Source organism: Kogia breviceps, chromosome 4, assembly GCF_026419965.1.
Source record: "Kogia breviceps isolate mKogBre1 chromosome 4, mKogBre1 haplotype 1, whole genome shotgun sequence".
In the NCBI taxonomy this organism is placed as follows: domain Eukaryota; kingdom Metazoa; phylum Chordata; class Mammalia; order Artiodactyla; family Physeteridae; genus Kogia; species Kogia breviceps.
This window is the reverse complement of record NC_081313.1, coordinates 119,574,307-119,600,918: the sequence shown is the minus strand read 5'-3', so window position 1 is coordinate 119,600,918 and position 26,612 is coordinate 119,574,307. Positions and strand designations below refer to the sequence as shown.

The 26,612-nt window shown below is 46.0% G+C and overlaps 1 protein-coding gene across 6 annotated transcripts in view; it reads right to left on the bottom strand.

Annotated features, from left to right (window-relative positions):
• The window catches only part of ARHGAP26 (Rho GTPase activating protein 26), a 470,919-nt gene that overhangs the window by 332,109 nt on the left and 112,198 nt on the right, over positions 1-26,612 (bottom strand). For all 6 annotated transcript variants that reach the window (XR_010840265.1, XM_059062235.2, XM_059062236.2 and 3 more), the window contains exons 2-6: positions 22,628-22,723; positions 20,937-20,998; positions 16,285-16,356; positions 10,417-10,518; positions 3,703-3,813 (exon numbers count right to left, since the gene is read on the bottom strand). Coding sequence is in view for 5 of the 6 variants with exons in the window: in XM_059062235.2 (XP_058918218.1) it covers positions 3,703-3,813; positions 10,417-10,518; positions 16,285-16,356; positions 20,937-20,998; positions 22,628-22,723 (443 nt within the window). In the remaining variant the exon portion in view is untranslated. The remainder of the gene's footprint in view (positions 1-3,702; positions 3,814-10,416; positions 10,519-16,284; positions 16,357-20,936; positions 20,999-22,627; positions 22,724-26,612) is intronic.

Here is a 26,612-nt window from a genome sequence, read left to right as displayed (position 1 = left end):
CATGCTGGCAGGGGCTGCTCAGCAAGAAGGACAGAATCAGACTGATGTGTCAGAAAAGGCACTGTGCTGACAGGGTCAGGACAGGATGCCACTGACCAAACCGAAAGAATGACAACCTGCAATGGGGCGGAAGCCGTGAGAAAGGACAGGAAGGCACAGCACCAAGAAATACTCTGGAGGCGAAATTCAGAGGCTGTGGAGCATGACGAATGCAGACAGTGAGCTCTCTGCAGCAGTAGGCAACCTTCAATTATGAAAACTTAGGGGAACAGATGGAATATGGCTTCACCTTCATGAAGCCAGTATGTCATTATCTGCAATCTCAATCTCCAGAACATTTAGTACCTCAACAAGAAAATTAAGGTTTCCAGGGCACACAAAAATATATGGTTTAGATCCCAGAAGTCTGATTTTTTTCTTCCTTAGCATACTAAAATTTTGTTTCTTTTTCTGAAGGTCAATAACTTCCGGCACTTGAAGTTACTTTCTAAGAAACAAATAAACATAGTCGATGTACATGGAGGTCCCTTGAATGGCTGGAAGATTCCCTTGACTGCAACCGACTCAACACATGAATAACCACACCAGGCACCCCAACAATTTAGTTCAATCGATATTTTTGCTTGTTTCCTTTCCGCCCTTAAGTAGTCAAATGCTGTTTCATAGAGATTAAGAGTCAGACCACTACAGCTCTGCTATTTACTAGGTGTGACCCTGCAGAAGTCAGATTTCTTTATCTGAAAACAAAAACAGTACCTACCCTCAGAGATGATATAAGGATTGAATGACATAATGTGGTAAAGCACTTATAACTCACACAGAACATGACAGAGTTTCAGCTGATATCATCGACTGCTATTTCACGTTCTTCTTTTGTACAATCTAGGTCAGCGGCTTAAACTTTAATGTGCAGCAGAATCGCCTGGAAGGCTTACAAAAATATAGATGACTGGGCCCTACCCGCAAATTTCAGGTGTCAGGTAGAGCCTGAGAATTTGTATTTCTAAGACTTTGAGAACCAGAGATGTGGTCAGCAGCTTTTTCATTGTGTGACTCGCTTCTCTCTAGCCATAGCTCCAGCCACTTACCTGCCTAATCAACTGGTGTGCTCAGAAACAAGAACTTCTATAGAAAAGTGAAGGTCACACATCTACATCCAACCTCTCCGCCAACTCATTTAACTTAACTCAGGACAAGCCCCTACCACTTTCTCTTCACTCTAACATGAGACCAGACCTTTTTTTTCATTAGCTCTCCAGGTGCCTCACTTTATGATTTCAAAAACAACTGCGAACCACAATGGTTCTCTACTTTTTAAATCCCTCTGGTACAACCATCCTATGCATGCCGGCACTGAACTGCTTTCTACCTTGGCTAGCTCTTTACCATAGACACTGCTTCCCCAAGGAGACTGTGAGCTCCTCAGACAGAGCAGCTGGGTCATCAGCATTTTCTATGCTATTCAGAAAATAAATGCTTTTAGATTTACCAAGACTATATTAAACCAAGTAGGCCCTGTTAATACTGGCAATTGACTCATTTGCTCACTTGAGGAGGCCCTGGGTGGCCAAAATTGATATATTCCTCTACTTCAGAATAAAAAATAATCGCTAACTGGGTCCTAATAAGCACTTATATAATAACTGGGTGTTACTTAGGTTAGCTCTATTCTAAGCATCTTACCTGGATAAACTCAGGTAATCCTCCTAACATCTTTATAAGATAAATGGTATTATTATACCTATTTCATAGAGGAGAAAACTAAGGCTCAAAAAATAACTTCCCCCAGAATGTGCAGCTGGAAAATGGCTGAGCTGGGATTTAAATGCAGGCAGTCTGGTTCTAGAGCCCTTGACGATGATGCTACGCTGCCTCTCAAAAAACCTAAGACACTTATATACTACAATAGCATGCCAGGAAACAGAAGGATAAATCTTTATAGATTTCTTTAAAAAGAAAAAAAAGAGGAGGAAGAAAGGGAGGAAGAGGAGACAGTGGGGGAGGAGGAGAGGAAAGCCCACCTAGATGAGCAGAGTCAACCAGCTGAGCCCAGCCTAGACTGGATGAACCCCACAGATGCGTAAGAAATAAACGTCTATTGTTGTATAAGGTTTTATGCTTATTTGTTAGCCAGCAAAAGCTAACAGATACAATATCCGATTCACTATATGGAGGCATCAAAATGGACACACACACAAAAAAAACAACTCAAAAATAGGATGGTTCAATTAAAATTCAACTCATCAAAATCAGGTATTTATAGAATAATATCAACCAAAGTATACATAAAGATTATGAGAATCACACTGTTTTTTTTTCCTCTAGAAGTTCTAGTAAAAGCAAGTAAAAAGGCCAAAGGCTAATTCTTCATGACAGCATTTGAATTCCTGCCCCAGCCACGAGAGAGATGAGACTTTTTTTTAGTCAACCTGTGATTGAATGGCTGGTTTTAACACCTCTGGGCCCCAAGCAGGGAAATCAACAAGCTTGCTTTCTCTGACAGATGGCTTTCCCCATCTCACAGACCCTGCAGAAAGATATGAATTTTGACCTGAGATCTTGGCAGAGATCACTGCTGGAAAGGAAGCTGGCTCTAAAGTTTCCATTATTCAGATAAGACTGAGGTAATTAATAGCTTTGAAGAATCTGCCAGATGACATGGCTGGGAGTAGACTCCCAAGATCAAAATAGTTCCAGCAAAGTAAAAGATGGACACAACAAATTCCAAGGCCAAATGGAGTCTTGAAACTACCAGCAAGTCTACGTGCCTAAAAAGCATCCCCAAAGTTTATAAATTAGAAACAGGGCACAGAACATTCTTGACCAAAAAGAGCGGTCATTTTCTTTCAGTTTCTTATAGTTTTGTTATTTGCTTAAGAAAAATCACTTTCTTAAATCTAGGTAGGTATTCTCATTTGTACAGAGACCCCAGGCTTGGGTCTAGATCAGAGGTTGCATTCAGCTGAAAAATTCAAGATCTGCAAGAGTTTTAAATTGAGGCCCACTCATTTAGTGTTTCCATGGATTCTGAACACTAGTGCCACAGAGGGGTAGAGCAATACCACATCTGCACAAAACCACAACCACACTGGGGTGGCCTAAGCTACAGCCAGACGTGTCCCCACATTGCAACCCTTCATGCCCACTGGAACATTCTGTCCAAGTCCAAATCCCATCATGATTCACTCAGAACAATCTCCGTGCTGCTTGGTTATAACAAACTTAAGAGTGAGAAATTGCTTTAGATCTCATCTTTTAATACATGACTGGGATAAGGAGGGGCTTTGAACTTAGGAGGCAAAAAGAGAATGGTTTCCTTGGGTTACTGCTACATTTGGGTTATTTGAGGGAGAGAAGAAGTGGGGGAGGAAAGAGGAAAGTTAAGGTGTCATCACTATTGTTTGGCAACATGAAAACTCCTCCCCTCCTCTACTTTGACTTGGAAAACAACCAGCACAATGTAAGGTAGCTAGAGGACGGAACCATTGCTGAATGCTCTACACCCATGTCTGTGGTTGTACTGGGAAGAACCCAGGGTAGCCAGTTGACCAAGCACTGTTACTAGCAGAAGGCACAGCATCAGGGCTGGTCAATCTCTTCATTAACAACTTCGAGCATTTCGTCATCTAGGTAGTTGGAATGGGTGGTGGGGTGGGGGGATTAAAGTATGGGTACACAATGAAACCTTGAGCATCTACTTACAGGCTCCACGAACTCAAACATCTTTCTCTCTTGGACTTCTTGCACCTTGAAGACATACTCCAGGGATACTTCATAGAAATGCTGCCGGACCAGGTCCACTTGGCTGTCTGCCTACAAACAAGATGGAATTCAGAGAAAAATCAGGTCACTATCTGAGGAGAGGATTCAGCAAGCTGGCAAAAAAAAAAATCTCTGGAGATGGTTTTTAAAAACAAATCCAGAGGGGCTTCCCTGGTGGCACAGTGGTTGAGAGTCCGCCTGCCGATGCAGGGGACACGGGTTCGTACCCTGGTCCAGGAAGAAGATCCCATATGCCGCGGAGCGGCTAGGCCCGTGAGCCATGGCCGCTAAGCCTGCGCGTCCGGAGCCTGTGCTCCGCAACGGGAGAGGCCACAACAGTGAGAGGCCCGCGTACCACAAACAAACAAACAAACAAACAAATCCAGTAGCATGAAGCAGAAATAAGAACAATGATCATGGTTACCTGAGCACTAATTTTGTGCCAGGAACCATGCCCATAAAGCTGTACATCATTATCTTATTCAATCCTCATTATACTTTCAGTTATTTAACCCTCATTAAGTTCCTAAAAAGAAGACATCCTTACACCTAACTTACAGGAAGTAAATGAAATCTGCTAACATCAAGGAACCTGACATAGTTGGTACAAGGCAGAGCTGGGATTTCTGTCCTGGCTGATCTGCCTCCAAGACCCCTGCACATTCCTAAACCACTAGACTCTACTGCCTCCCCACACCGTAGGGCCGACCTAGGTTCCATGGAAGACAGATTTTTAAAGAGAAAAAGAAAACATGCAGGGCCATCCTCCTCCCATCCTTCTAAATGAACAAAACAAGCTGATAGGGGGCAAGGGACCTCAGAAAAGAACATTTTCACACATCGCACATACTTTCTTTGGACAAGGATGAACTATTAGTTTACCCCAAGCAGAGTAATTACATTGCTGCCTCGGAACCTCACCTCCCTCTCTGTGCAGGTGTGTGGGCTGTAAAGGCCCACACCTGGCTACAATTAAGCCGCTGATCTGGGATCCAGAACCCAGGGGAGAAAATGAGCATGTGTGGAGTAACAAGATGCTGTGCTGGGAAGTACCTCAACTATCACTATAAAGGTCTTACCCTTTCTACTCTTTTCTTTAGAAATGAGGTATGTCATTCGATAACATACTTTACAGAGACAAAGCCCCCAAAGGAGTATTTCTTTCGGTGTTCCTTTGTCAAGATTCCTGCAGAACAAAACTGGGACAGACCTTTTACTTCATTATACCAAATATGGTATTGCTAACCTGACATCTTAAGGAGTTGGCAAATCATTCATTCATTCATGGAGTTCACAGCATGATGAGGAAAAGAGATAATTAAAAAATCATGTAAATATTTTTTAAAAATGACAAACTCTGGAAAAGCACAAGGTGCCATGAAACAACCCAAAAGACTCCATGCAAGTCTGCTGCTAGCAACTTCCTCGCGGGGCAACTTCCATATTAATATGCAGAAGGCAGTCCCCTAAGTAACAGCTGCACAAAACCAAAATGAAGGGCTAAGCCTGGGGGCATCACCTAAGCCTCTAAGCAGGAGACCTGATGTCTGAGCACTGACAGAGCTTTATTTGGAGACCAGGTTTCAGAAAGTGCTTGCACCACGCCCCCTGCCAGGTGTAGCCGGTGGACCAGTGCCTGACATGCCTTCCACCTGGGCTCCTGCCGGCTAGGCCCGTAAGTCCCTGTAGGCCTTCATTTCTCATGGTGCAAATCCAACACACTTACACCTAGGGACGCATCTATTTCCCTGACCTCCCCCACACCCCCGATACATCCTCCCTGCTTGGGCTTGCCAAGTGAGACATAACAGAAATAAAAGTCATTCGGAAAAGCTGCAAGTTAGGCAGGGCTGGAGGAGCCAGGAGCAAAGTCCTCTGAGAAGAAGAGCAGAGCCCAGCATCAGTGAGAGAGCCAGGAGAGCAACAACCTGGGTGGGAGTTGCAGTTCTATCATTTTCTAGCCAGTGGGACCCGCTCCAGCCACTTATCCTCTCCGGGTCTCTTCCCCACACCTGAAGGCTGGAGATGCTATGATCTGCCCTTGCTCTGAGTAGAGCTGTTTCAAAGAGAAAATGAGCTAAAGGATGTGAACATTTGAAACCCAGGAAGTGTTCTGTGCACACTGGGGATTATCACCAGGGACATCTGAGCAGATGGACTGTAATCCCTGCTCCTACCCTAAGCCAGACACATGTTCTCTGGGCGGTTCCAACCCTCTCCTCACTGGCCTCCGTGCTTTCTTTCTCTGCTCCCACAATCCAGCCTCCACCCAGAAGCCAGAATACCTTTCCTAAAATCTCCATTAGCTGTTCTCACAGCTCCTTCAACACCTCCCCCTGGCCTCTCCCATGGTCTGAAGACCCTGAGGAACCAGTCCAGCCCTCCTTCCCTACCCCTCTCCCACTGAGCTCCAGCTGGGGCTCCTATCTATCCTCCAACACTCCAAACTCTTTCTTGCCATGCAATCTTTGCACTTGCTGTTCCTTCTGCCTGAGAACCTCTTCCCCTAGATAAATATTCAATTTTTTAAAACTTTAATGCACAGTAAGAAATACCTTTTACATTATGACCCAATAAACATACATTTATAATCAGGTACAACACACTTTCATATTTTTCACTCTATTCTAGCCTACTCTATATCATGACCCAGTAACTCAGATCTTTTGACACACCCACAATTTAAAGAACATTGTCCTAGCTTTTCACCCAGCTTGCTTTCTCTTCCTTCTGGTCTCAATTCAAATGTCACCTCTTTAGAGAAGCCTGCATTGACATTATTTTAGGTATGTTACGCCAGGGAGTCTCTACCCTATCTCCCAATTTATTTCCTTATCACTACATGAAATTCTTATTCATTTCTCTCTCTTCTCATATATTGCCTACTACAATATAAAGTTGATAACAGCAAAGGCCTTGCCTCACTTTTCCATTCCAGATCCTGGAACGGGGCCTGGCCCACAGCAAACATTCAACTGATGCTTGAGGCATAAATGAATTGGTCTCTATGTGGCCCAGCACTGAGAAGAAAAGCATGACAGAATGCATTTCCAAAGGAAAAGGAAGATGAAATCCCAAGTGGAATGGTAGGTTGCTCCTGCCAATGCCCCTCTCATCTGGGCCACAGAATTCACCACATCCTTAGCTCCTCTTGTGATGGAATCAGAAGCCGGATTCCAATCCCAGGGCAGGCAGTTCCCCTGCCCTGTTACTTCAGAAGCTGTCAATCTATCAGCTTGTCCAAGACCCACCAACCATTCCGTGCTTCTTGGAAAAGAAAAATTCTCCTAGACTGTAGGTTCCAATCATTCATTTCACTCTCCACAACACACGCAACTCCTGAATGGACTTTCACAGAAGCGTCCAAGAAATAATTTGTCCAAGGAATGATTTATTATCTTTGAAGCCAGCTTCCGAGCCACTGAAGAAAACAGACTTTTAAAAAGTCATCCACTAGATGGCAGTGTCACTCCACATCGCTGCCCAGTCATTTCAGCCACCAGAGGTCCAGGATGGGCTAGAATTTACAAGTATTCATTCAGGCCTGCAATCAGGGAATAATTCTGGACCATCAAAGGAAGTAGCTTTCGTTAAATGTGTAGTAGGTGATTCATAATATTGTTAAAAGTTGATCTTTTGATAAATGTAAGGAAAATCATCACTAAATAGCTGGAAAACCTTGAGTAAATCACGTGACCTCTGCAAGGAACTCAGGTCCTGCATACGAAATTCTAAGAGGTTTAACCAGAGGATCACCAAGGATCCCTCCTGCTCTCCAATTCCCTTAGCTTGACACTCGCATTGAATAACAATGGCTGGCAGGCAGCCCAGCAACATCCTTCCCCACAAGATGGACAGAGAAGAGCTTACTGGGTTAAGGGAAATGGCTCCAGAGTCAGGAGCTGAGGTTCAAATCCTTGCTGACTAGCTATAGGCAGGCTATTTAACATCTTTGAGCCTCAGTCCCCTCCTATGTAAAAGAGAGGGAATCCATCTCTCCTTCATAGGGTGGTTATGAGGATTTGAGCAGATTCCACATAAAGTGCTTAACATGGCGCCTGGTACATAAATATGCATTCAATAAACACTGGCCGCTATTATTGTTGTTGCTAGTAAAAATATTATCATTATTATTGTTATTATTATGAGATTTTTAAAATTCAATTTAATTCAGCTTAGGTATAAAAAGCAATGCTTGAGAACAGACCAGGACTTGCAAGAAAGACCTGCAGCCCACTCCTTGCCTTCAAAGTATTTAGGAAATGTGAATGAGTAAAAGACGAGGATTGTAACAAAAAAGCATAATGAAAAAGTTTCCACTAAGATAAATACTGACAGTCAGTGCTGCAGACAGAATGTTTGCCCACCTCACCACTACGGTCATATGATGAAACCTAATCCCCAGTGTGATAGCATTTGGGTGGGGCCCTTGGGAGGTGATTAGGTCATGAGGATAGAGTCCTTAAAAAAAGGCCAAGGGGACTCCCTCACCCTTTCTGCCATGTAAGGAGACAGCTAGAAGACAGCCATCTACGAACTGGGAAGCAGGCCTCACCAGACACCAAATATGCCAGTGCCTTGATCCTGGACTTCCCAATATCCAGAACAGTCAGAAACAAATTTCTGTTGTTCATAAGCCACCCAGTCTAGGGTATTCTGTTACAGCAGCCTGAACAGACTAAGGCAGCCAGGAAGAATGCCATCCAATTTGGGAGCAGGGGAGGGGGAGGAACAGGCCAGTTATGGGGACAATACTTTATATTTGTGTAGCGGCCGTAATTTACCTTCTCATACATGAAGTAGGCAGGACAGGTATTTTACGAGCATTTTACAAAGGAACTAGATCTCAGAGAGACCAAGTACTCGTCCCACGTCACACAGTCAACTACATAGCAGAGCAAGCCTTGAAAAGAAGGTATCTCTGCCAGTCCAGTGTTCTGGTCCCCATATTGCTATCTCAGGGGGAGATGCTATTGGCACAGCCCTAAAAGAAAATGTGGGACTCATTCCAGGCCAACTCACCAGGAGCCAGGCATGGAGAGAGCAGACCGGGAGGAGAAGCAGCCTCACTCTGGCGAAGCCATGCAGGAAGGATAACTGTACTACAGACCTCCCAGTACCAGTAGGTGCTAGAACAATCATATATTCGCTCAGCTGTGAATACCTGCACTCATGGTGCATGGTCACCTAACTGCTGAGGAATGACAGAGTTAGCCAGATCTGGTGATTGTGAGCGGCAGCCAAAATGCCTTTCCCTATTGTTTCCAAACCCTAAACGCCAAATGATGTTAGAAGAATGATAACCGATCAGGACAGATCCTAAGTGGAATTACGTATTTATCACAGACAATTCGCATATCCTTGGGTATCTCCTAGTGCCCATAGCCCCATGTAGAGTTGGGAATAGCCTTTTATGTATCATCCAATGAAAATCAGCATTTCCTTAACCTTCTCAATCACATTTGACAAGATTTACCTGAGCAGCTTTGCTACTTCAAGAATCTCCTCCTGCTGCGTTGGCTTCTTTCTCCCTAACTCAAGCAAAAGATCTTCAAGGAAAGGTCAGCAGTTTCTCCTTCCTACAGCTCACCCCAAATACAACTGCTGCTGGTTGGTTGGCCAAGAACTGATCTGCAAAGCCCACTATAAACACTTCCTGTTGCTAAGTCTGTATCCATCACTCAAACAACTGATTCAAACACTCATTTCAAAGAAAGAGTTCTGAGCACAACGCTTCCTAACTGAGGGTGTGTAACAAATCCTGGACTCCACCATCTCCTGAGTAATCCTCATCTTTCAACCTTTGACCCTACCATCTTCAAATGAACAGAAGTACTGGCAAGGAATTTGCTCAAAAAGAAAGGAAACTGAAGAATGAGGGCTAGCTTGGAAGCCATAGCCTCGCTTTAGCACACACCTGAGACAGTTCAAGCAAATTGTTAAGAGCTAAATAAGATGATATTCATGTAGCCAAGTTTGGAGTTCCACTAGCAAACTGCCCTGTCTCCCCAAAACATAAACCCCTCGCCCTGCAAATCTCCATGAACTAAATAAAAATGGGCACAGCTCCAAGGCCGCAAATCTGACTTTTCCTTCCAAGAGAACTACTCATAAAAAAAGACCCCATGCAAATCCAAAAAAAAAAACAGGGGAAGACCAGATAATTTACTTTTTTGAAACAAAGTTACCTAAGCACAAAATACATGAGACAATAAAATACTGCTTAAAAAAATAAAGACTAATGTCAAGTACTGGTTGGAATAATTTTTTTTTTCATTTCACATTAAGGAAGGATGACCAAAGTGTTTCAGATGCTAACATTTCAAATCAGTGATGTAAGGAGGACGTCGAAAGGCAGGGTAAGAGAGTACAGAATCAAGGTCAAGGGTGAGAGAAACAGGAAAACAGATCTCAGTTTGAAAGGAAGAAGCACAGTCTAGTGATTAGGGTGATCTTGACCAGCTGTATGTTCCTTGCCGTGGACAGGCGGGACAGCCTTACAGCGTGGCTGCATCGGAAAGGGACAAAGGCAATGCGGGCAGCAAGCGTGGAATGAGGGATCAGAATGAAGCTCCAGCAGAGAGTAACCAGAACATATCCACAGCACCATGGAAAGATTAAACACTTTATTCAGACACCAGTAAAGTTTCTTACCTCCTGAAGCTGAGATTCTTTCTTTTTGGAAGACAAATTCAAGTGTTTTTCTAAGATGCCACAATACTTCTCTGTCTCCTTGTCATACTTCTTTTTGGCTTCCTGGCAAAAAAAAATAAAGAGGAAAGGAGAAAAAGACTAAAATGTTGCAGGAGTGAAAGCAACCTGGGTCAAACTCTTCCTGCTCATCTTCATGGCTTCATCATTCCCTCAGACCCAGAACAGTGGCACACCACCCAGCTCCTACTCTTCCAATAATGCCATGAAAGCAAGCAACCACCCATCAACAGCCCAACCGTTTTGAGGGTCTATCACAGAGGCGCCATTACTATGCCAGAAATGAGGTAAATACTAGTATTTCAGAGTGGCAGAGCCAGGATTCCAACTTCTAAAAATTTCAGTTGTAAAACAGAAATCTCTAGTTTCTAACTCACAAGGATGTTCAAAGCCAAAGGAAGAAGGGAATTTACCTGTGAAGCTAATCCCCAAACAGGAAGATCTACTCACACCTTAAATGGGACAAGTCTAGACTAAGAGTAGATCCAGCTTTAACTGTGTTCACAAAGTATGTCCTAATTTGTAGACCTAAATATTCCTTGACGCAATAATATCACATATGGGGCTTCCCTGGTGGCGCAGTGGTTGAGAGTCCGCCTGCCGACTCAGGGGACGCGGGTTCGTGCCCTGGTCTGGGAGGATCCCACATGCCGCGGAGCGGCTGGGCCCGTGAGCCATGGCCACTGGGCCTGCGCGTCCGGAGCCTGTGCTCCGCAACGGGAGAGGCCACAACAGTGAGAGGCTCGCGTACAGCAATAATAATAATAATAATAATATCACATATGGGTCTTTAAGCTGAGGAATAATTCAAAACAAAGAAGACATTATCTTCCCAAATATGTTCACTGTGGCACCATTTATAATAGCACACACACACACAAAAAAAGCAACAGCAACATTGCTGCCCAAGAATAGAATTTGGGATAATTAAAGTATGGGGCATCCAATAAACATAACTAGGAAGGCTAGCATGATACAAACTCAGTGCATCCTACAGAGAATGTGTCTACCTGCAGACAAACATTAGATGGGAAGATACTTCAGTGAAAATACTTGAGTTAAGAAAATGCAATAATGAGTGGGTTTTTTTTCCTCCATTTGGGAAATGTTTATTATCCTATATTATTGCTTTCAAAGTAAATATATATATATATATATCATATTACACAAAATAATCCCCACTCCCCCAAAGTCACTGAAGTTCTATTTCTATTCCCTATTTTACAGATAAGAAAACTCAGATGCGGGAAGTTAACTTCTGTAAAAAGTCACAGAGTGACAGAGGTGGAGTCGGAGCTCAGGACAAGCTGCCTCCAAGTCCACATTCTCAGCCACGCCTGGAAACACTGTCATAGGCGGTCTCTCTTCCCTCCACATTTCAGTGGGGATGGCGGGCAAGGGGGCTGAAAGGAGGTCTACCATGGCCTGGTAAACAGGATCAAATGTACTAATTGGGTGCATCATTCCAGCTTTTGACTCACATGGCGCCCACAGCAGATATTTTTCTGCAACTCCAAGGCTTACAAGAGGAGAAAAAAATTTGCGGCCAGATAAGGAAGCTCAAATACATCTCTTCATTTAACGATGATATAACAAGCAAGCACTCTGTGTTAGGATCCTTCAGGCACTAGAAATATAATACAATACAAGGCACCCTCGTGGTGGGGATGTTCCAGCAGAAGGAGAAACACAATTAAACAGTAAACAAACAGCCTGATTCCAGACCGACGCAGGTGCCACAAAGGAAACAAACAGGGTGCAGTCCCAGAGATTCTTGCAGATAAGTGCTCCAGAGGGGCCTCACTGGGGAGGGGAGGTATGATCCAAGACCTGCTCACCTCATGAAGGGCAGAGTGGAGCCTTCCAGACTGGTAAGTGCAGATGCTCTGGGCAGAACACACTGGGCCTAAGCGTGGAGGCATTACCAAGAAGCCGTCACCATAAGCCCTGAACAGCACCCATGACATCAGAACACCATTTATCTGGTCAACGGCAAGACTCTAAGCCTCACAGAGTAGGCAGAATCATCATATACCCATTTGAGTTGGTATGTATCCATTTCTACAAATCTGAATTTTGCTTGAAAGTTTTACATACACAAACAAACATGCAGAAGCATGTGAAGACAAAGCTGGAGGAGAGGGCTTCCCTGGTGGTGCAGTGGTTGAGAGTCCGCCTGCCAATGCAGGGGACGCGGGTTCGTGCCCCGGTCCGGGAAGATCCCGCATGCCGCGGAGCGGCTGGGCCCGTGAGCCATGGCCGCTGAGCCTGCGAGTCCGGAGCCTGTGCTCCGCAACGGGAGAGGCCACGGCGGTGAGAGGCCCGCGTACCTCAAAAAAAAAAAAAAAAAAAAAGCTGGGACATTACTCCTTCAAACGAGGAAAGAGGTACAGGCAAGACACTTGACTCAAGCCATGCTTTTCCTTCACAGAAGTCAGCGACTTTGAGCTGGGGTTCCAACTCTGGCTGATGCTCGCACAGGCACTCCACCAGCCTCATCGACAACCCGCAAAAGAGAACCCTGCGCCAGCACAGTCCAGCGGGCCAGAGGTGAGAAAGGGTTCAGCCACATGAGTCACTGGCATTCTGTGACTTTCTGGCAATTCGACCTTTGGGGGACTAACTCCTCTAGGATTGAGATCATGTTCTTAAGACAGGAGGGTGGTAAGACTCAGTCACTCAGGTACCGAGATGGTGTTCCCCTTCCAGGGAGTCCACAGTGCGTGGTGAAATGGATCCAGGGCAGAGTTAGGATCCTGGAAATTATTCCCAACTCCACACAAACCACTGCCCCTCTGGCACTCAGTTCCCTCATCTATAACCTGAGGATGACTAGACGAAATAATGGCCCAAGTCTCCCCTTTCAGCTCAGAGACTGTCTAACAAACAAAGCATAAGAACACTCATCCCATCGTAGAACTGTCAGGACTAAATGAGATAAACCATATACAGTGCTTGGTAGAGTGCCTGGCACATGGAAAGTGCTCGATAGAATTCAGTGCTGATGATGCTGGTGGCAGTCATGGTGGTGGCGGCGATGATGTAGTCCATCATCTAACCCCACCTCCTCCTTATTAGGACACCATTTGCTTTCCAAGTTCCACGTCCATGAAGGCTACCCGTCACAGCACCCACCACAACTTGCAATCATATGCTTATTCATATCATTCTGTCCAGTGCCTTTCTCCCTGCACACCATGAGCATGGTGACCACATCTGCATTTACCTGCACCGAACAACAGTGTGGAGCACGGTGCCAGGCACACAGCAGGCTCTCCCCTGTTTTTTATGAAAGAACTGTGTGTATCGAATAGAATACTTAACGTCACATGATTTCATGACAGTGTTCTGAGCGGCACTTTATAGGAGTTCACTCATTTCTTCCTCATAATAACTCTGTAAGGTAAGCACTCTCAGTACCCCCATTTCTCAGCTCAGGAAATGTGTGGAAAACGTTACGTCAGTAACCTCTCCACGTTTACATGCAAGCGGCACCAGTGGGATCTGGACTCAAGCAGTCCCACTCTTATAGCCACTCTCTCTGATGTCTATTCTACTTTCACTGGAGAGCCCAGCTTCGGCTGCAGGAAAAATAAACTCCCCTAAACTCAGAAATCTTAAAGCAGGCCCAGAGCTATGCCAAGCCCCAGGGTCCGCCCTACCCCAGAGCAGCCACGTTAGCACGAGAATGCTCCTCACATGCAGCCTTCACCCCCAGGACTCTAACTTCTGCTTCCTGCAAGTAGCAACAGGTTGTTATAGCAACCGAAGTGCACCAGAGCTGGGAGGAGGAGGAAGGGTAATTTTAGCATCACACGGGCAGACTTCAGCAGTAAGGTCTTTGTGCTATTCCTGAGTCTGCTCCCTAGATGGCCTAGTAGAGGGGTTGTTTCTTGGTGTTCTCTTAAACACACGTAATACTGTGATATACATGTACGGGGATGGGGGGTGGGGAAGAGGAACAGGTAGACTGAAAAAATAAAATAAAATAACAAAGCGGGAGGGATGAGAAATCATCCCCAAAGTCATCACCTCATTCTTCAACAGGAATGAGAGAAGAGAATGTGTGTGAGAAGCATGTTTTGGTGAGTGACTATTTCATATAAATTTTTTAATTCTTGTGTTTCTCTCCATCTATAGCCCCCAGAAAAGCTCCTGTCACTCAGATCACTGATACTCACCCCAAAGGAACCCACTGAGCCTTCCACCCCCCTCCGTGGTAACTATGGTAACCCCCACGTTACCCACACCGCCACAGCCGCCGCTGCCAAGGAAAGAGGCTTCAGTGAGAGGCGTCAGGAGATGCCTACTGGAGAAGTGACTTCTGGAAAGATAAGTCAGTGAATGGGTCTGCTCCGCCTCTTCCTCCAAGCTCTTCGGAACCTCCAGAGCCACTGTGTGTTTGCGGGAGCGCAAAGCACAGGCCCCAAGGCCACGAAAGAGATGGTGCTCCTTGGGTCTGAAAACTCAGGGAGGGGCACTCGGCATTTTCCCATCCATCCCTGGGCTTGTTCAAAGTCTCGGACAAAATCTTAGGGGAATAAGACTTCCTTTAAATTATACATTCCTTAACCTCTGATAGAAGACCAATGAGCTCCAATATCTTCATAAATGAAAACTGTAAAATTGGTAGGGAAGTGCTGTAACAGTGGAAGAAGAAACTTGGCCATGGTCCCTCCTTCAAACTAGGGCCATTCCTCCCTCTGAATAACCCTGACTGAACCGAACATCTCTGTCACGTCCTAATCATATTCATTTTTAGAAAGCAGATGCACTTAGTGGGGGGCTGAGGGGAGAGCCCACTTCGTTACACTTCAGGTATGTTTTTCCCACCTACAGGCAGGCATCTCTCAAGGCCATTTCACAGCTGAGTAAAATCCACACCTTCTCTACAAGTAAGAGGGTGATGTTGCCCAAAACCCCCTGCAGGTGGCGCAAGGGACTGCGGCCGAATGACTCACAGCTCCAGAAAAAAAAAAAACAACAGGAAGAAAATCTTGAAAATATTTTTGTTTTCATTGGCAGCCTTGGCAGCCCCAATGAAAATATCTTGCCCGCAGGTGGTCTCTAACACTCTACTGAAGGTCAATCTCGCTAGGGTTGTCTAGTGATTTATCACAGGGCAGAGGACCCCAGAGAATCCACCTTTAAAAAATGAATAAAATTCTCTTCTCAGTCTTTCAGTAACAGGTTAGAGTCAGCCAACTTTCAGCTATAATCCCTCCAGGTCAGCTATAACAAATGGTGACCTCTGGGTTGAAGCAGTCCCGTTTTTTGACTTGCACAATGTGTTATATATATTTTTAAACTATTTGCCAGCATTTTTTGAAAGCCAGGAAATTTCATATAAAACTCTTTAACTTCAGTTTCTCTTGAAAAAAGTGTAAAGGTCTAACAACAGAGGGTTCCTTTTCATACACAGCTAAAGTGGGCTGAGAAGAGGGTCCCCATGCCCACAGGGGCCTATTTGTAACCCCTGTCCTAGGCTCCAGTCCTAGACCTCCACAAACAATACAATTCCATGGTGTCCAAACACACAGGTATCTACTCACACAAAGGAGGCACGGTTTCTTCCTTTGGATGATTTACGAACTAGCACAACACGATTAGATGTCAAAACACTAGAATGACAGCTCTGGGATTGACCCCTCAGTCTTACTTCAGACACTTGTAAAGAACAGATGAGCTGGGCTCTAAGCTTATTCGCCCAGGATTCCCTGAAAATGGTGGGCTTAGATCTTCTGAAGAAGGTGTTGTGTTTTCCAGACCTCCTGCCCTAAAATCCAAGAACAAGGCTTGAGAAATTCTCACCTTGGCAGCGCCAATCTGCTCCTTTCGAAATTTCTCCAAGGGAGTGATGAGCACTTCGCTGGCATTCTCAATCTGGAGAGGAAAAGCAGAGGGGTCGGGGAGGGGGACAGGGAAGCAGGGTCAGTAAAGAACCACAGCAGTCCTGGCACAAAAGGCCTCCCCATGCTTCAGTATACGATCTCAGTAAGCACCATGGTGCAGGTGTCACCTCTTCCTTACACCTGAACCAACAGCATGCCATATCGAAATCTAGTCAGCAGTTCAAAACACGACATTCTTCCTGTGCATGAGTAAGATAGATTCTTTAAAAATAAAAACGAGGACCTCTAAAAATGTAAGCAACCACACTGATGGCAGAGCGGAACTGGTGGCAGAGTAGGGTCTAGATTTCAAGCTTCAGGTGACATCTTCTTGTAAATGCTCATTCAGCCAAGTTATATTTAAGTAGACATATTTAAAGTAGGTCAACACTGAGTCTAGGTTAACCCTCCCCCCAAGAAAACCTCCACTTTTGTGGCATGAACACCACCCAAGTCTGATTCTGTGTAGCCCCACCAGTTCTGGACGGGGATCAGGACGCTTGTGCCTCCTGGCCACTGGCTGCTTTTCAACTTCATTTCACCGCGCTCACCCCCTCAGGTCCTGCCCTCTACTAAATGGTCACCCCGAATGTACCTCAAATGGGCCAAACCTGCCCCACTTCTGAGCCTTTGCATTTGGCTGTTCCCTCAGATGCTTTGTCCCCAAATCCTTGTGTGCACAACTCATTACTTATTGTAATTCAGGTTTCAGCTTAAAGGTCACGTCTTTAGAGAGGCCTTCTCTGACCACCAATGCAATCCAAAGAAACTTCCCACTACACCACCACCAAGTGTTTTCTTCAGAAGACGTAAGCCAGCTGAAGTTTTATGGTTCAGCATTACAAGACGTGCACATGCATGCACACACACATATGCCACTCTCTTGTAAATGTTCACTTGTCCGCCACCATCCCCAAAACACAGAAGAGTGCTGAAACAAAGGAGCACTCAAACATTTTTCAATGACTAAATGAAAGAATGATTTCTTGATTGGCTGCCAACTGTGTGACCACAGGCAAAACATTTAACCTCTCTGGGCTCTAATTTCCTCATCTGCAAAATGAGTGGGGTGGATTGTTCCAGCTCTAAGATTCTACGGTCTTTTCTAAGACAGCACAATATTTTACAATCTTTCCTTTTAAGTCATTCATTGCTCACTCGTCACTCAACTAATTATTTCAGGAATCTCGTCACAACAAAGCATTATTTTTCTAAATCACATGCCTATCCATTGCAATGAAACCAACCGAGTAAATGCCAGAAGCCATAGATGGAGACAGCAAAGAACTAACTAACTAGACAATGTGAGGGGTAGAAGGTGGCAGGTCTCCAAATTTATTGCCACACTTGCCTTTTCTTCAATTTTGAGAGCACTTATTTTAAAAGAGAGCATTTTAATTCTAGAGTGTTGCAATGTTGTTTAACTTGCTTGATTTTTATTGTCATTTGATGTTGCTTTATTGGCTCACTTATTTCAGTCTTTTCCACAAATCAAGTGTAAGTCTCTGAAACTCACAATGGAGCTCTGAGCCACTAAGCCATTGGTTCTCAACATTAGCCAAAGGTTAGGCTCACCTGGGGAGCTTTTAAAATTCCCAGTGTCCAGGCCACGCTCCAGACCAATAAATCAGAATCTCTGTACTTCAGTCCAGGCACCAGTGTTTTTTAAACTCCCCAAGTTGTTCCAGTGGACATCCATGGGGGAGAATCCAGCCCTAACTACATGCTAAGTATACAAAAGCCCTAACTTCCCACCTGAGAATCAGGACATCCAAGTCCTTGTCCCAGTCCTACTACAGCATGCTATCAGCCTTCAGGAGACCTCACTTTTCTTAGCTGTCAAATGAGGGACTGCACACGGTGAGGAATAAGGTCTGTCTGGGTCTAAGATTCTATAACTATGTAATTTCCACTCAGTTCCAAGCACTGTGCTGATATTCGAGGCACAGGAGTCCATTCTCTGCCCTTCAAGAACTCATATTTCCTATGGGACACAGACACGTGCAGTGACTATCAGGACACAGTGTGGCACATGCAGAATCAGTGGCATGAACTAGACATTCAGAAAACACAAAGGATGGCCAAATATCCCATTTGGAGAGTCAGGGAAGGCTTCCCAAAGAAGGTACAGCTTTGCTAGGCTAAGCTGAATTGATGATGAACCTGTCACAGGGTGAGGAGGTAAGGAAGCGGCTTGCGATGGCCAGATACTCAGACGCAGACAGTAGAAACTCGATTCACTGACATTAATAATAAAATTGCAGAGGCAAGCTGGAAAGTATAATCCAGTCATTGTTCCCTTGCCCCAGACCTTAGCAATCTGCAGGGTATTCATCGTGATTTGCTCACCATACCCTCCACCCCCAAATAATAACTCTGCCAAGAATCAGACTCAAAAGAATCACTTCCCTTTCTGAGGCACTAGCACATGCACAAACACACAAGCCTTCCTCTGCCTCCACCCACTACCATCCCTGCTGCTGCTGCCACTGCTCCTGCTGCTGCTGCTGCCGCTGCTGCCACTGCCACCACCACCGCCGCCCTCCTGACTCTGGTTCAAGCACCCAGCAGTGAGCAATCAAGGCAAATAGTGTCTCCCTCTGCAGAGCAGAAAGTGAGAAGCTTCTGCTCTGGTTAGAGTTTTAAAGAAATGCCAGCTTCTTTGGTATTACACGCACTTGGGTTTGAATCCAGGCTGTGCTACGCATTAAACTGTGTGATCTTGGGCATGTTACTTAACAGCTGTAAACCTTGGTATCTTCATCTGGACAACGGTGATAATAAAGGTCCCACTTCACAGAGCCATCATGAGGGTTAAAATAGGAAATGCATGGCTACATGTCTTGGTGGAGGCTGTGAGCTGAATTGCATCCCCTCCAAAATTCATATATTGAAGGCCTAACCCCTGTTAAATTAAACAAGGAGGCCATTAGATTGAGGTGATTCTAATGCCTTAGCAGCCTACATAAGCAAACCAAAACCTCAAGGTTAAGAAACTGAAATCTAAGAAACTGAAACCAATGACAAACAACTAGACTTTCCCAAATAAGGCAACCGCTTAAGCTAGAGCCAATCAAATAATTTCCTTGCTTTGTTTCCACATCTGCTATATAAAGTCTTTGCCCTACCTCCTGTTGATGGAGTGCTCCTAACCACTTCCAGGTTGGTTCTCCCCAATTTGAATTAATTTTTGTTTAAATAAACTTAAAAATTAAACATGCCTCAGTTTATCTTTTAACACCCCCAATGTGATAGTATTGATATTTGCAGATAGAGCCTTTGGAGATAATTAGGTCATGAGGAGAGAATCCTCATGATGAGATTAGTGACCTTGTAAGAGACAGGACAGTTTCCCCAACCCTTTCTCTGCCCTGTGAGAAAACAGCAAAGAGGTGGTTGTCTGCAAGCCAGGAAGAGAGCCCTCACCAGGAACCAAATCAGCCAGCAACTTGATTTTGGACTACCCAGTCTCCACAACTGTGAAAAATAAATGTTTGGGCTTCCCTGGTGGCTCAGTGGTTGAGAATCCGCCTGCCGATGCAGGAGACACGGGTTCGTGCCCTGGTCCGGGAAGATCCCACATGCCGCGGAGCACCTAGGCCCGTGAGCCATGGCTGCTAGGCCTGCGCGTCCGGAGCCTGTGCTCCGCAACGGGAGAGGCCACAGCAGTGGGAGGCCCGCATACCGCAAAAAAAAATAAATAAATAAATAAATGTTTGTTGTTTAAGCCACCCAGTCTATGGAATTTTGTTACGGCAACCCGAGCAGACTAATACAGTAGACTTAGTCCTGAAACCACTGGCTGTTAGTATGGGAAGAGAAGAAAAATCCTCATTGATGACTCTTCCTTGGGCTTCTGCAGCACTGCTGCCTAGAGACAAGCACACCTGGCAACAAATCAGCATGCAGCTTCATTCCTGATGTCTTAGGAATAAGAGAGAGGCCCAAAAGAGCTTCCTGTGGATCCAAAATCCCTGATCTGTGAATGCTGAACCACATCAGAATAAAGCCTTGTACAGAAGATCTCTCTTAAGAACCTGGGGATCAGTGTCTGATTCTTGAATTTGCACACTGCCTCTCTTTGAAGAACTTCTTATAATAGTTCCCATCATTTACTAAGTACCCCTTGATTGGATGCCTACCAACATGGCAGGCCCTGTGTTAGGTACCCTGGAACTAAAAGTGAAGGAGAGCTCTTGCATGGGTTTAATAAGGTGAGGAGGAGAGGAGCAGGGTGGGGCACCTTCATTCCCATTCTGCCAGTAAGGAATCTCAGGCTCCCCAAAGTTAAATAATTCAAAGGATCCACCTTAAGTCATATACTTTATATAAACACCTTATAGTGAATCTTTAGGAGGACAACAATGTGGTTCTACGTTATCCAGGGTAATCCTTTAAATATTTACAAAAGGTTTCAAACCCAGCAAGGATGAGAAGATGAGGCTTGCTCATGAGCCCAGAGCACTCAAGTGGCAGAGCCTGGACTCAAACCCTGTCCTTCTGACAACAAATCCTGTGTTCCCTCGATGTGACCACACTGTCCAGGACCGAGGGCAGCCCAGCCATACTCACCATCCGTATCCGTTCATCTTCAAGATTCCTGAGGACAGTGGCAAATTCCTGCAAAGACCTTGCTGAAAAAGAGAAAGGGGCCATGAGGTGGAAGTAGAGTGACAGGCCTTTGGGAACCCTTCCAGATACAGCTATTGTGTTATGGACTGAAATCCCTTGGCATATGCAGAGACCTAAAGACAACTCTTCCCAAGGCTCCCCTTATCTTTTCATCATTAACTATTAAGGATGGCCCAGAAATGCAGGATAATCCACCGGGCACTCTAGCTAGGGAAGGGTTTCCTTCAAGGAAAAGACCTGCCTGTTCCTGAGAGAACCCAGGACTGATGGGATGCTGGCCAGCTCCCAGGCTCCAGGCTGGACTGGGCAGAGTTCCTCTTTGGAGTTCAAGGATTTCCTGCCCAGGATTTGACCTCCTCAACCTCTGTTGTGGGGTTGCGTCAAAACCCAACCTTTCCTTTGCACCAGAGCTTAACAAACAACACTGCTGGCACTGGAAGCCACATCTCTCGCTTTTCCTTGGGTTCCTCCTCTCTGAGTCCTCAAGCCCCTTATTATTGCAACACAGCTGGCAGCACAGCAGTCAGATGTGGGCAGAGTCTCTTTCACCGGAATTATTCCAAAGGCAATAAGCATTGCATACAATAGCCCTAAGGATATTGGAGACATTCATGCAATGATGGGAACAACATCTGTATATTGAGGAGTTACAACAGTGATATGCTTTCACTGCTCTCAGCTGTCTCCCAGTTCCCTCTCCTCATCCCCAGATCCCGATTTTCTGTATGCAAACAGGGAACCCATAAGCATTTGGTGACTTAATTCAATGTAACTTGCTCAACTCTTGCTCACTTAATGGACTCAACCAAGACGCCCAATGGAAGAATAAGGTGCAGTGACTAGGCCCTGACAAAGACAGGTGTCTTGACATTTGCAAATCCTTTGTGCTCAGTGTTGCCCACAGAAGGTGGACAGGGGACGGTGAAGAGCGACACGGCACAGCAAGCTAACAAACGTTAAGCTCCTCTCTCAGCCTCTTGTTAATGAAAATGCACAGGAGAGGTGGGGCCGTGACCCAGACACGGAGCTCCTCTCCCCATCCGAAGGCAGAGACAGCTACACAGCTCTAGCCAACTGTTGCCAGGGCAGAATGAGGGGCTGGCTGCTCAGGCTCCCCAATTTTCAAAGAAGCTAGAAAACTGGAACTTTCCATAAATTCAACTTCCACGGTAATTGAATTTTTAAAAATGAGTGCCCAAGAAAACATGGCTGCATTAGGACCTCAGTCCATGAGCCATCACCTGCAACCTCTGATCTAAGTCTTCTCCCATCTACCCGTGTTCTGCTTTTGCTCTAATTCTAAAGTACTGTGGTTGGGGGAAGAACGTCGCAGAGCCAGCCAGAAGCAGAACGTTAACAGGGGGCGGAGATAGGAGCCCCACAGCGAACCTTCCCGCTTTCTCCTGCAGGCCGCAGGGTGAGAGCCGCTGCAATCCCAGGACTCTGAGAAGAAGCCCTGGAGAGCCCCGGGCCCTGACCTTCACTCAACTCTGCCCACTCCACTCTTAATACTGACTTCTTAATTTACAGCACTTACATACTCCCTATTTCAGGGCAAAGACTCAGGGAGGACACTGAAAGCTATGGTACACAGTGAAGTTTTTAAACTCTTGCATGTGGTTATGACTTACCTATGCACATTTCATCATCTGTTTCTGCATCTCCTATGCACTGAAACTTAAATTCATTTAAGGAATCTGCAAATTTCCGCTTCGCTGAAGACAAATCTAGCAAAAAAAAAAAAAAAAAAAAAAAAGAGAGAGTAAAAAAATACGAATTACTGAAATAAACCTGCTTTCATGTTTCCTGCACTTTTTAGTCCTTTTACTAATACAGCAGCTAGCAGATCTGTTCCTGAGTCCATCTCAGAGCACAAAAGAATGTAAATTCAAAAGAGTGAATACTTGTTTATAACATGAAATAATTCAGAAGTTAGTATTTTTGCTACATTTGCTTTAACAAGTCTGGTCTTCACTCTCTAATTCCTCAGGCTACGCATCGAGTCCTACCGCCTCCACCTGACACCAGTGGGGGTCAGTGAAGCTGCTTCACATGAAACTCAACAATACCCCCCACTCCAGTGCAACGCACATGACAAACCGGCACTGGATAAGGAACTGGCACAAAGGGCTTGGAACTTCACAGGAGCACCCGGACCTCCCCCTTCCGACTCAAGGACGCGGGAGGCCCGAGTTCTCAGAACCCTCTGGGCTCCACTCAAAGTAGAGCAGCCGCCAACCTGACGAATCTCCACCTGAACCAGTTTCCTAGGTCACCTCGTTCCACCGCTGCCCCGAGAACAAAGCCCTGGCAATGTTCTGAGTTGGGGTAAAAACACACCCCACACATGGTATCTATAAAGAAAGCTCTTGGAGGCCCTTGTCAAATTTAAAAAAATAAGCTTTCATTTAAGACAGTAATAAAAGCCAATGATCCTTCCTGAACCCTCAGCTTCTGTTAAGAGTATATAAACCACCAAGGCACCTTTAAGTGGCCTGACAGACAAGGCTGCTCGGCACAAACATGCTTAACTTAATTCCACGTGCTGCCTTCCTGCAGATTAGGCTAATCATTCATATTACCCTCAGACATGTTTCCCTCATTGAAGGGGAAATGGCATTATGTTCAAATTCCCAGAGGAGGGAAATATGAGGCATAACTGGCAACGAGGTCTGGCTTTAATAAGGTACTGGGGGGAGTGGAGGGCGGGGATTCTGGCTTCACAGATCAACAGAGCCTCTTCGAATATAAGCATTCATGATCCTCTGCCCTTCTCTTTAGCTCTAAGATTTGTCCCTCGAGGTGAGGGGTCACGTTTTTTCCATCTGCTGGTTTGTTTGTTTCCTCTCCAGGTACCTGGCACTGCACCCTGCTCAGTACATGATGAAAAATGCGCGTGTATGGAGGAGGGGGTTGGGGGACTGTACACAAATCCAGCTGCCAGTGTTTGAGTTCACCGATCCTAGTGTTCATCCCAAACAACGGTGCCAGTAGAAGAGCCGAGCAGGGCCGTCCTGCTGTTCTCAGGTGTGAGGCTCAGACCACCGTATGGATACCAGGGGCTCCTGCTCCGGGACCACCCTCCCAACCTGAGCTCGGATGACGCGGGTCCTGAGCTAGCCGTGGCTTGTGCAAGGCCCTCCGCTCGCTCGACACCAGAAGAGGAAGGCACTTGGAGTGGAGGAGAACACAGGAGCCAACGGCCAGCACTTTGGTCTCTCCCTGGTTCGGTCAATTTAATGCAATGGTTCTTGGCCAGAAGTCCAAAGATGCCAACAGGGAAATCAGGCATCTCTTAAGACTGGCCAACCCAGGCTGAGGAGATCCCCGAGAACACACATCACTCCCTGGCAAGTCAAGAAAGAAACAGATGCATCTGAAAGTCAGAACACTGTGGGGAGGAAGGACAGGGGCGGCCACAGGCAGGCAGGAAAAAAATGAGGGAGAATAATCTTTCCCAGACGAAGACAAGGCCCTCCGAGAGGCCCCACGTGTGGGGTGCATGGAATGTGGGCAGGTGGTACTCAGTCTTGGCTTTGCCAGAATGTTCCCCTGATCAGAACTCACAGAGAAAGGCCTGAGCAAAGAGTAAGAAGAGGACTGCTTCTCTATCCATTCAGCAACCCCCCTGTGCCTCCCCAATAGGGCAAGCAGGACTCAAGCTGGACCATCTTCTCAACAAAGTGGAAAAAGAGACAAATGTCAGCCAGGCTTGGGAAAGCTCCCAGCACACACCTGAAAAGCCATGCTGCCAAGGGCAGCTGCCAGGAAGGATCAAGGAGTGGCTAATGATGTACGACAGGGCCTCTGTGGGGCCTTCCACAGGAGGCCCACTGAACCAGGAGCGGGCCTGTTAGCTTACAACCAGAAGGTAACCTGACTTCCCTGTGCGGTGGCACACAGCACACCCCAAGAAGCGCTGTGGGCCCCACGAAGCCGATAAAGAGGCCAGTGCCCTGGATGGGAGATTAGATAACCAGTCCTGGTATGGAGTCAGTACTGGGCTGTGGGCCCAGGAAGACAGCCGGGTAGAGTGAGAAGCCCAGTTAATGGAATCTGAAAAGGAACTCACCATGGGCTTGAACGACACATGCCAGACACAGCACTCTCTGGGTAAAGGTACAGTGGACACCTGCTGTTTCCTTGTTCAGCATCTACTCCCTGACCTTAGGAACATCATCTCCAGCTTGCTTTGGAGAACCTCCCTTCTCCACTTGTGTTACATGGGGTCCTGGTTCTACACTGGTCAACCCCTTCCCCAGCCCCTTGCCCTCACCCCAACCTCCACTGGCCCCTGGGTTCGAGTTTCAGCTCCACCATTTACCAGCTATGTAACTAATCCTGGGTTAGTCATAAAGTCTCTGTCAACTCACCTCACAGAAGTTGTCATCCTCTGAGTGAGGAGACCTACAGAAGCTGTGGGGCTGTCAGGAGAGTCAGCGAGACACACGGGGTAAGCACTCTGTACACTGTCAGCTTCAGTTCTAGGCAAGGCTGGGCTACTCTTCCTTAATACATTAGTCCTCCAGTAACAGGACCCAGGGAAGGGAAGCATGATTACCTGTACTGAGAGCTCAGAGAAGTTAAAGGACTGATATAAGAGCACACAACCTCCAAGAAGTGGATCTGCAACTCGACCGAGTCCTCTGAACTGAGGTCCTTGTGGGCACACCATGCTGCCTCACCCCGTTCAGATCAACTCCTCTCCAATTACCTGGGACAACAGAGAGGACATCAAAAAGAGAACACCCAAAAGCCACTGCCTCTTGGCTACTGCCACCCAGTAAGAGTGCTGGCATCTTATGTAGGTGATCATGTTGGATATGCAGCTGCACAGAGACTTCTTTCTAGAGCCTTTCACTCCGATGCTCACAGGAATCTCACATGCACATTCCAATAAGAGGAGAGGAGAAGGCGGGGAGAGGCTGGCGCTGGGTGCACGCCAAGCTCCGTGGCCCCCTGCTCATATAACCCCACTGTTTCATGTTCAGGCAGTGCGAGACACAGCAAGCAGCCAAGCAGAGGCAATAATATTTACTTTGCAGAAACATCTGTTGCTAGAAAGGCAGAATGCTGGCCAGAGTGGAGAGAAGGCGTGACTGGCAGCCTCTGGGGAGGACAAGGATCTGCTTTACAGAGTAAGTAGGCTCTGCCGCTGAGTGAGCAGACCAGGCGGGTAGGGATATGGAAGCAGCTGGAAGTCTGGGCCCTGACGGGCTGCTCCTAAAGCTGCCTGCTCACTCGGGGACCAGAGAAAAGTGCCCTTCTCTTCCTGGAGATGCCATGCTCTGCCACAGCAGATGTTAATTCTGCAGAGTTTAAGAGAGTAAGCCAAGCGTAAACCTTTCTTTCACCAAAACAGCTGGTTTATCCTAATTTTTTAAGTTAGAATACACCTTGATTTACACAAGCTTTACCAGTAATAGCACAAGTCAAGCCACTCCCTTTTTTTCCTTTGGTAAAACTTAACACACATGTGCACAAACACACAGGCTCGTAAACACGCACATAATGAAGGACTCAAGGTGAACTTACAATTATATTTTCAGTGCATCTGACCTCCAAAGTTACCAAGATTGGATATAACTACCCTTAAAACGTTTTGCTACTCTGTCA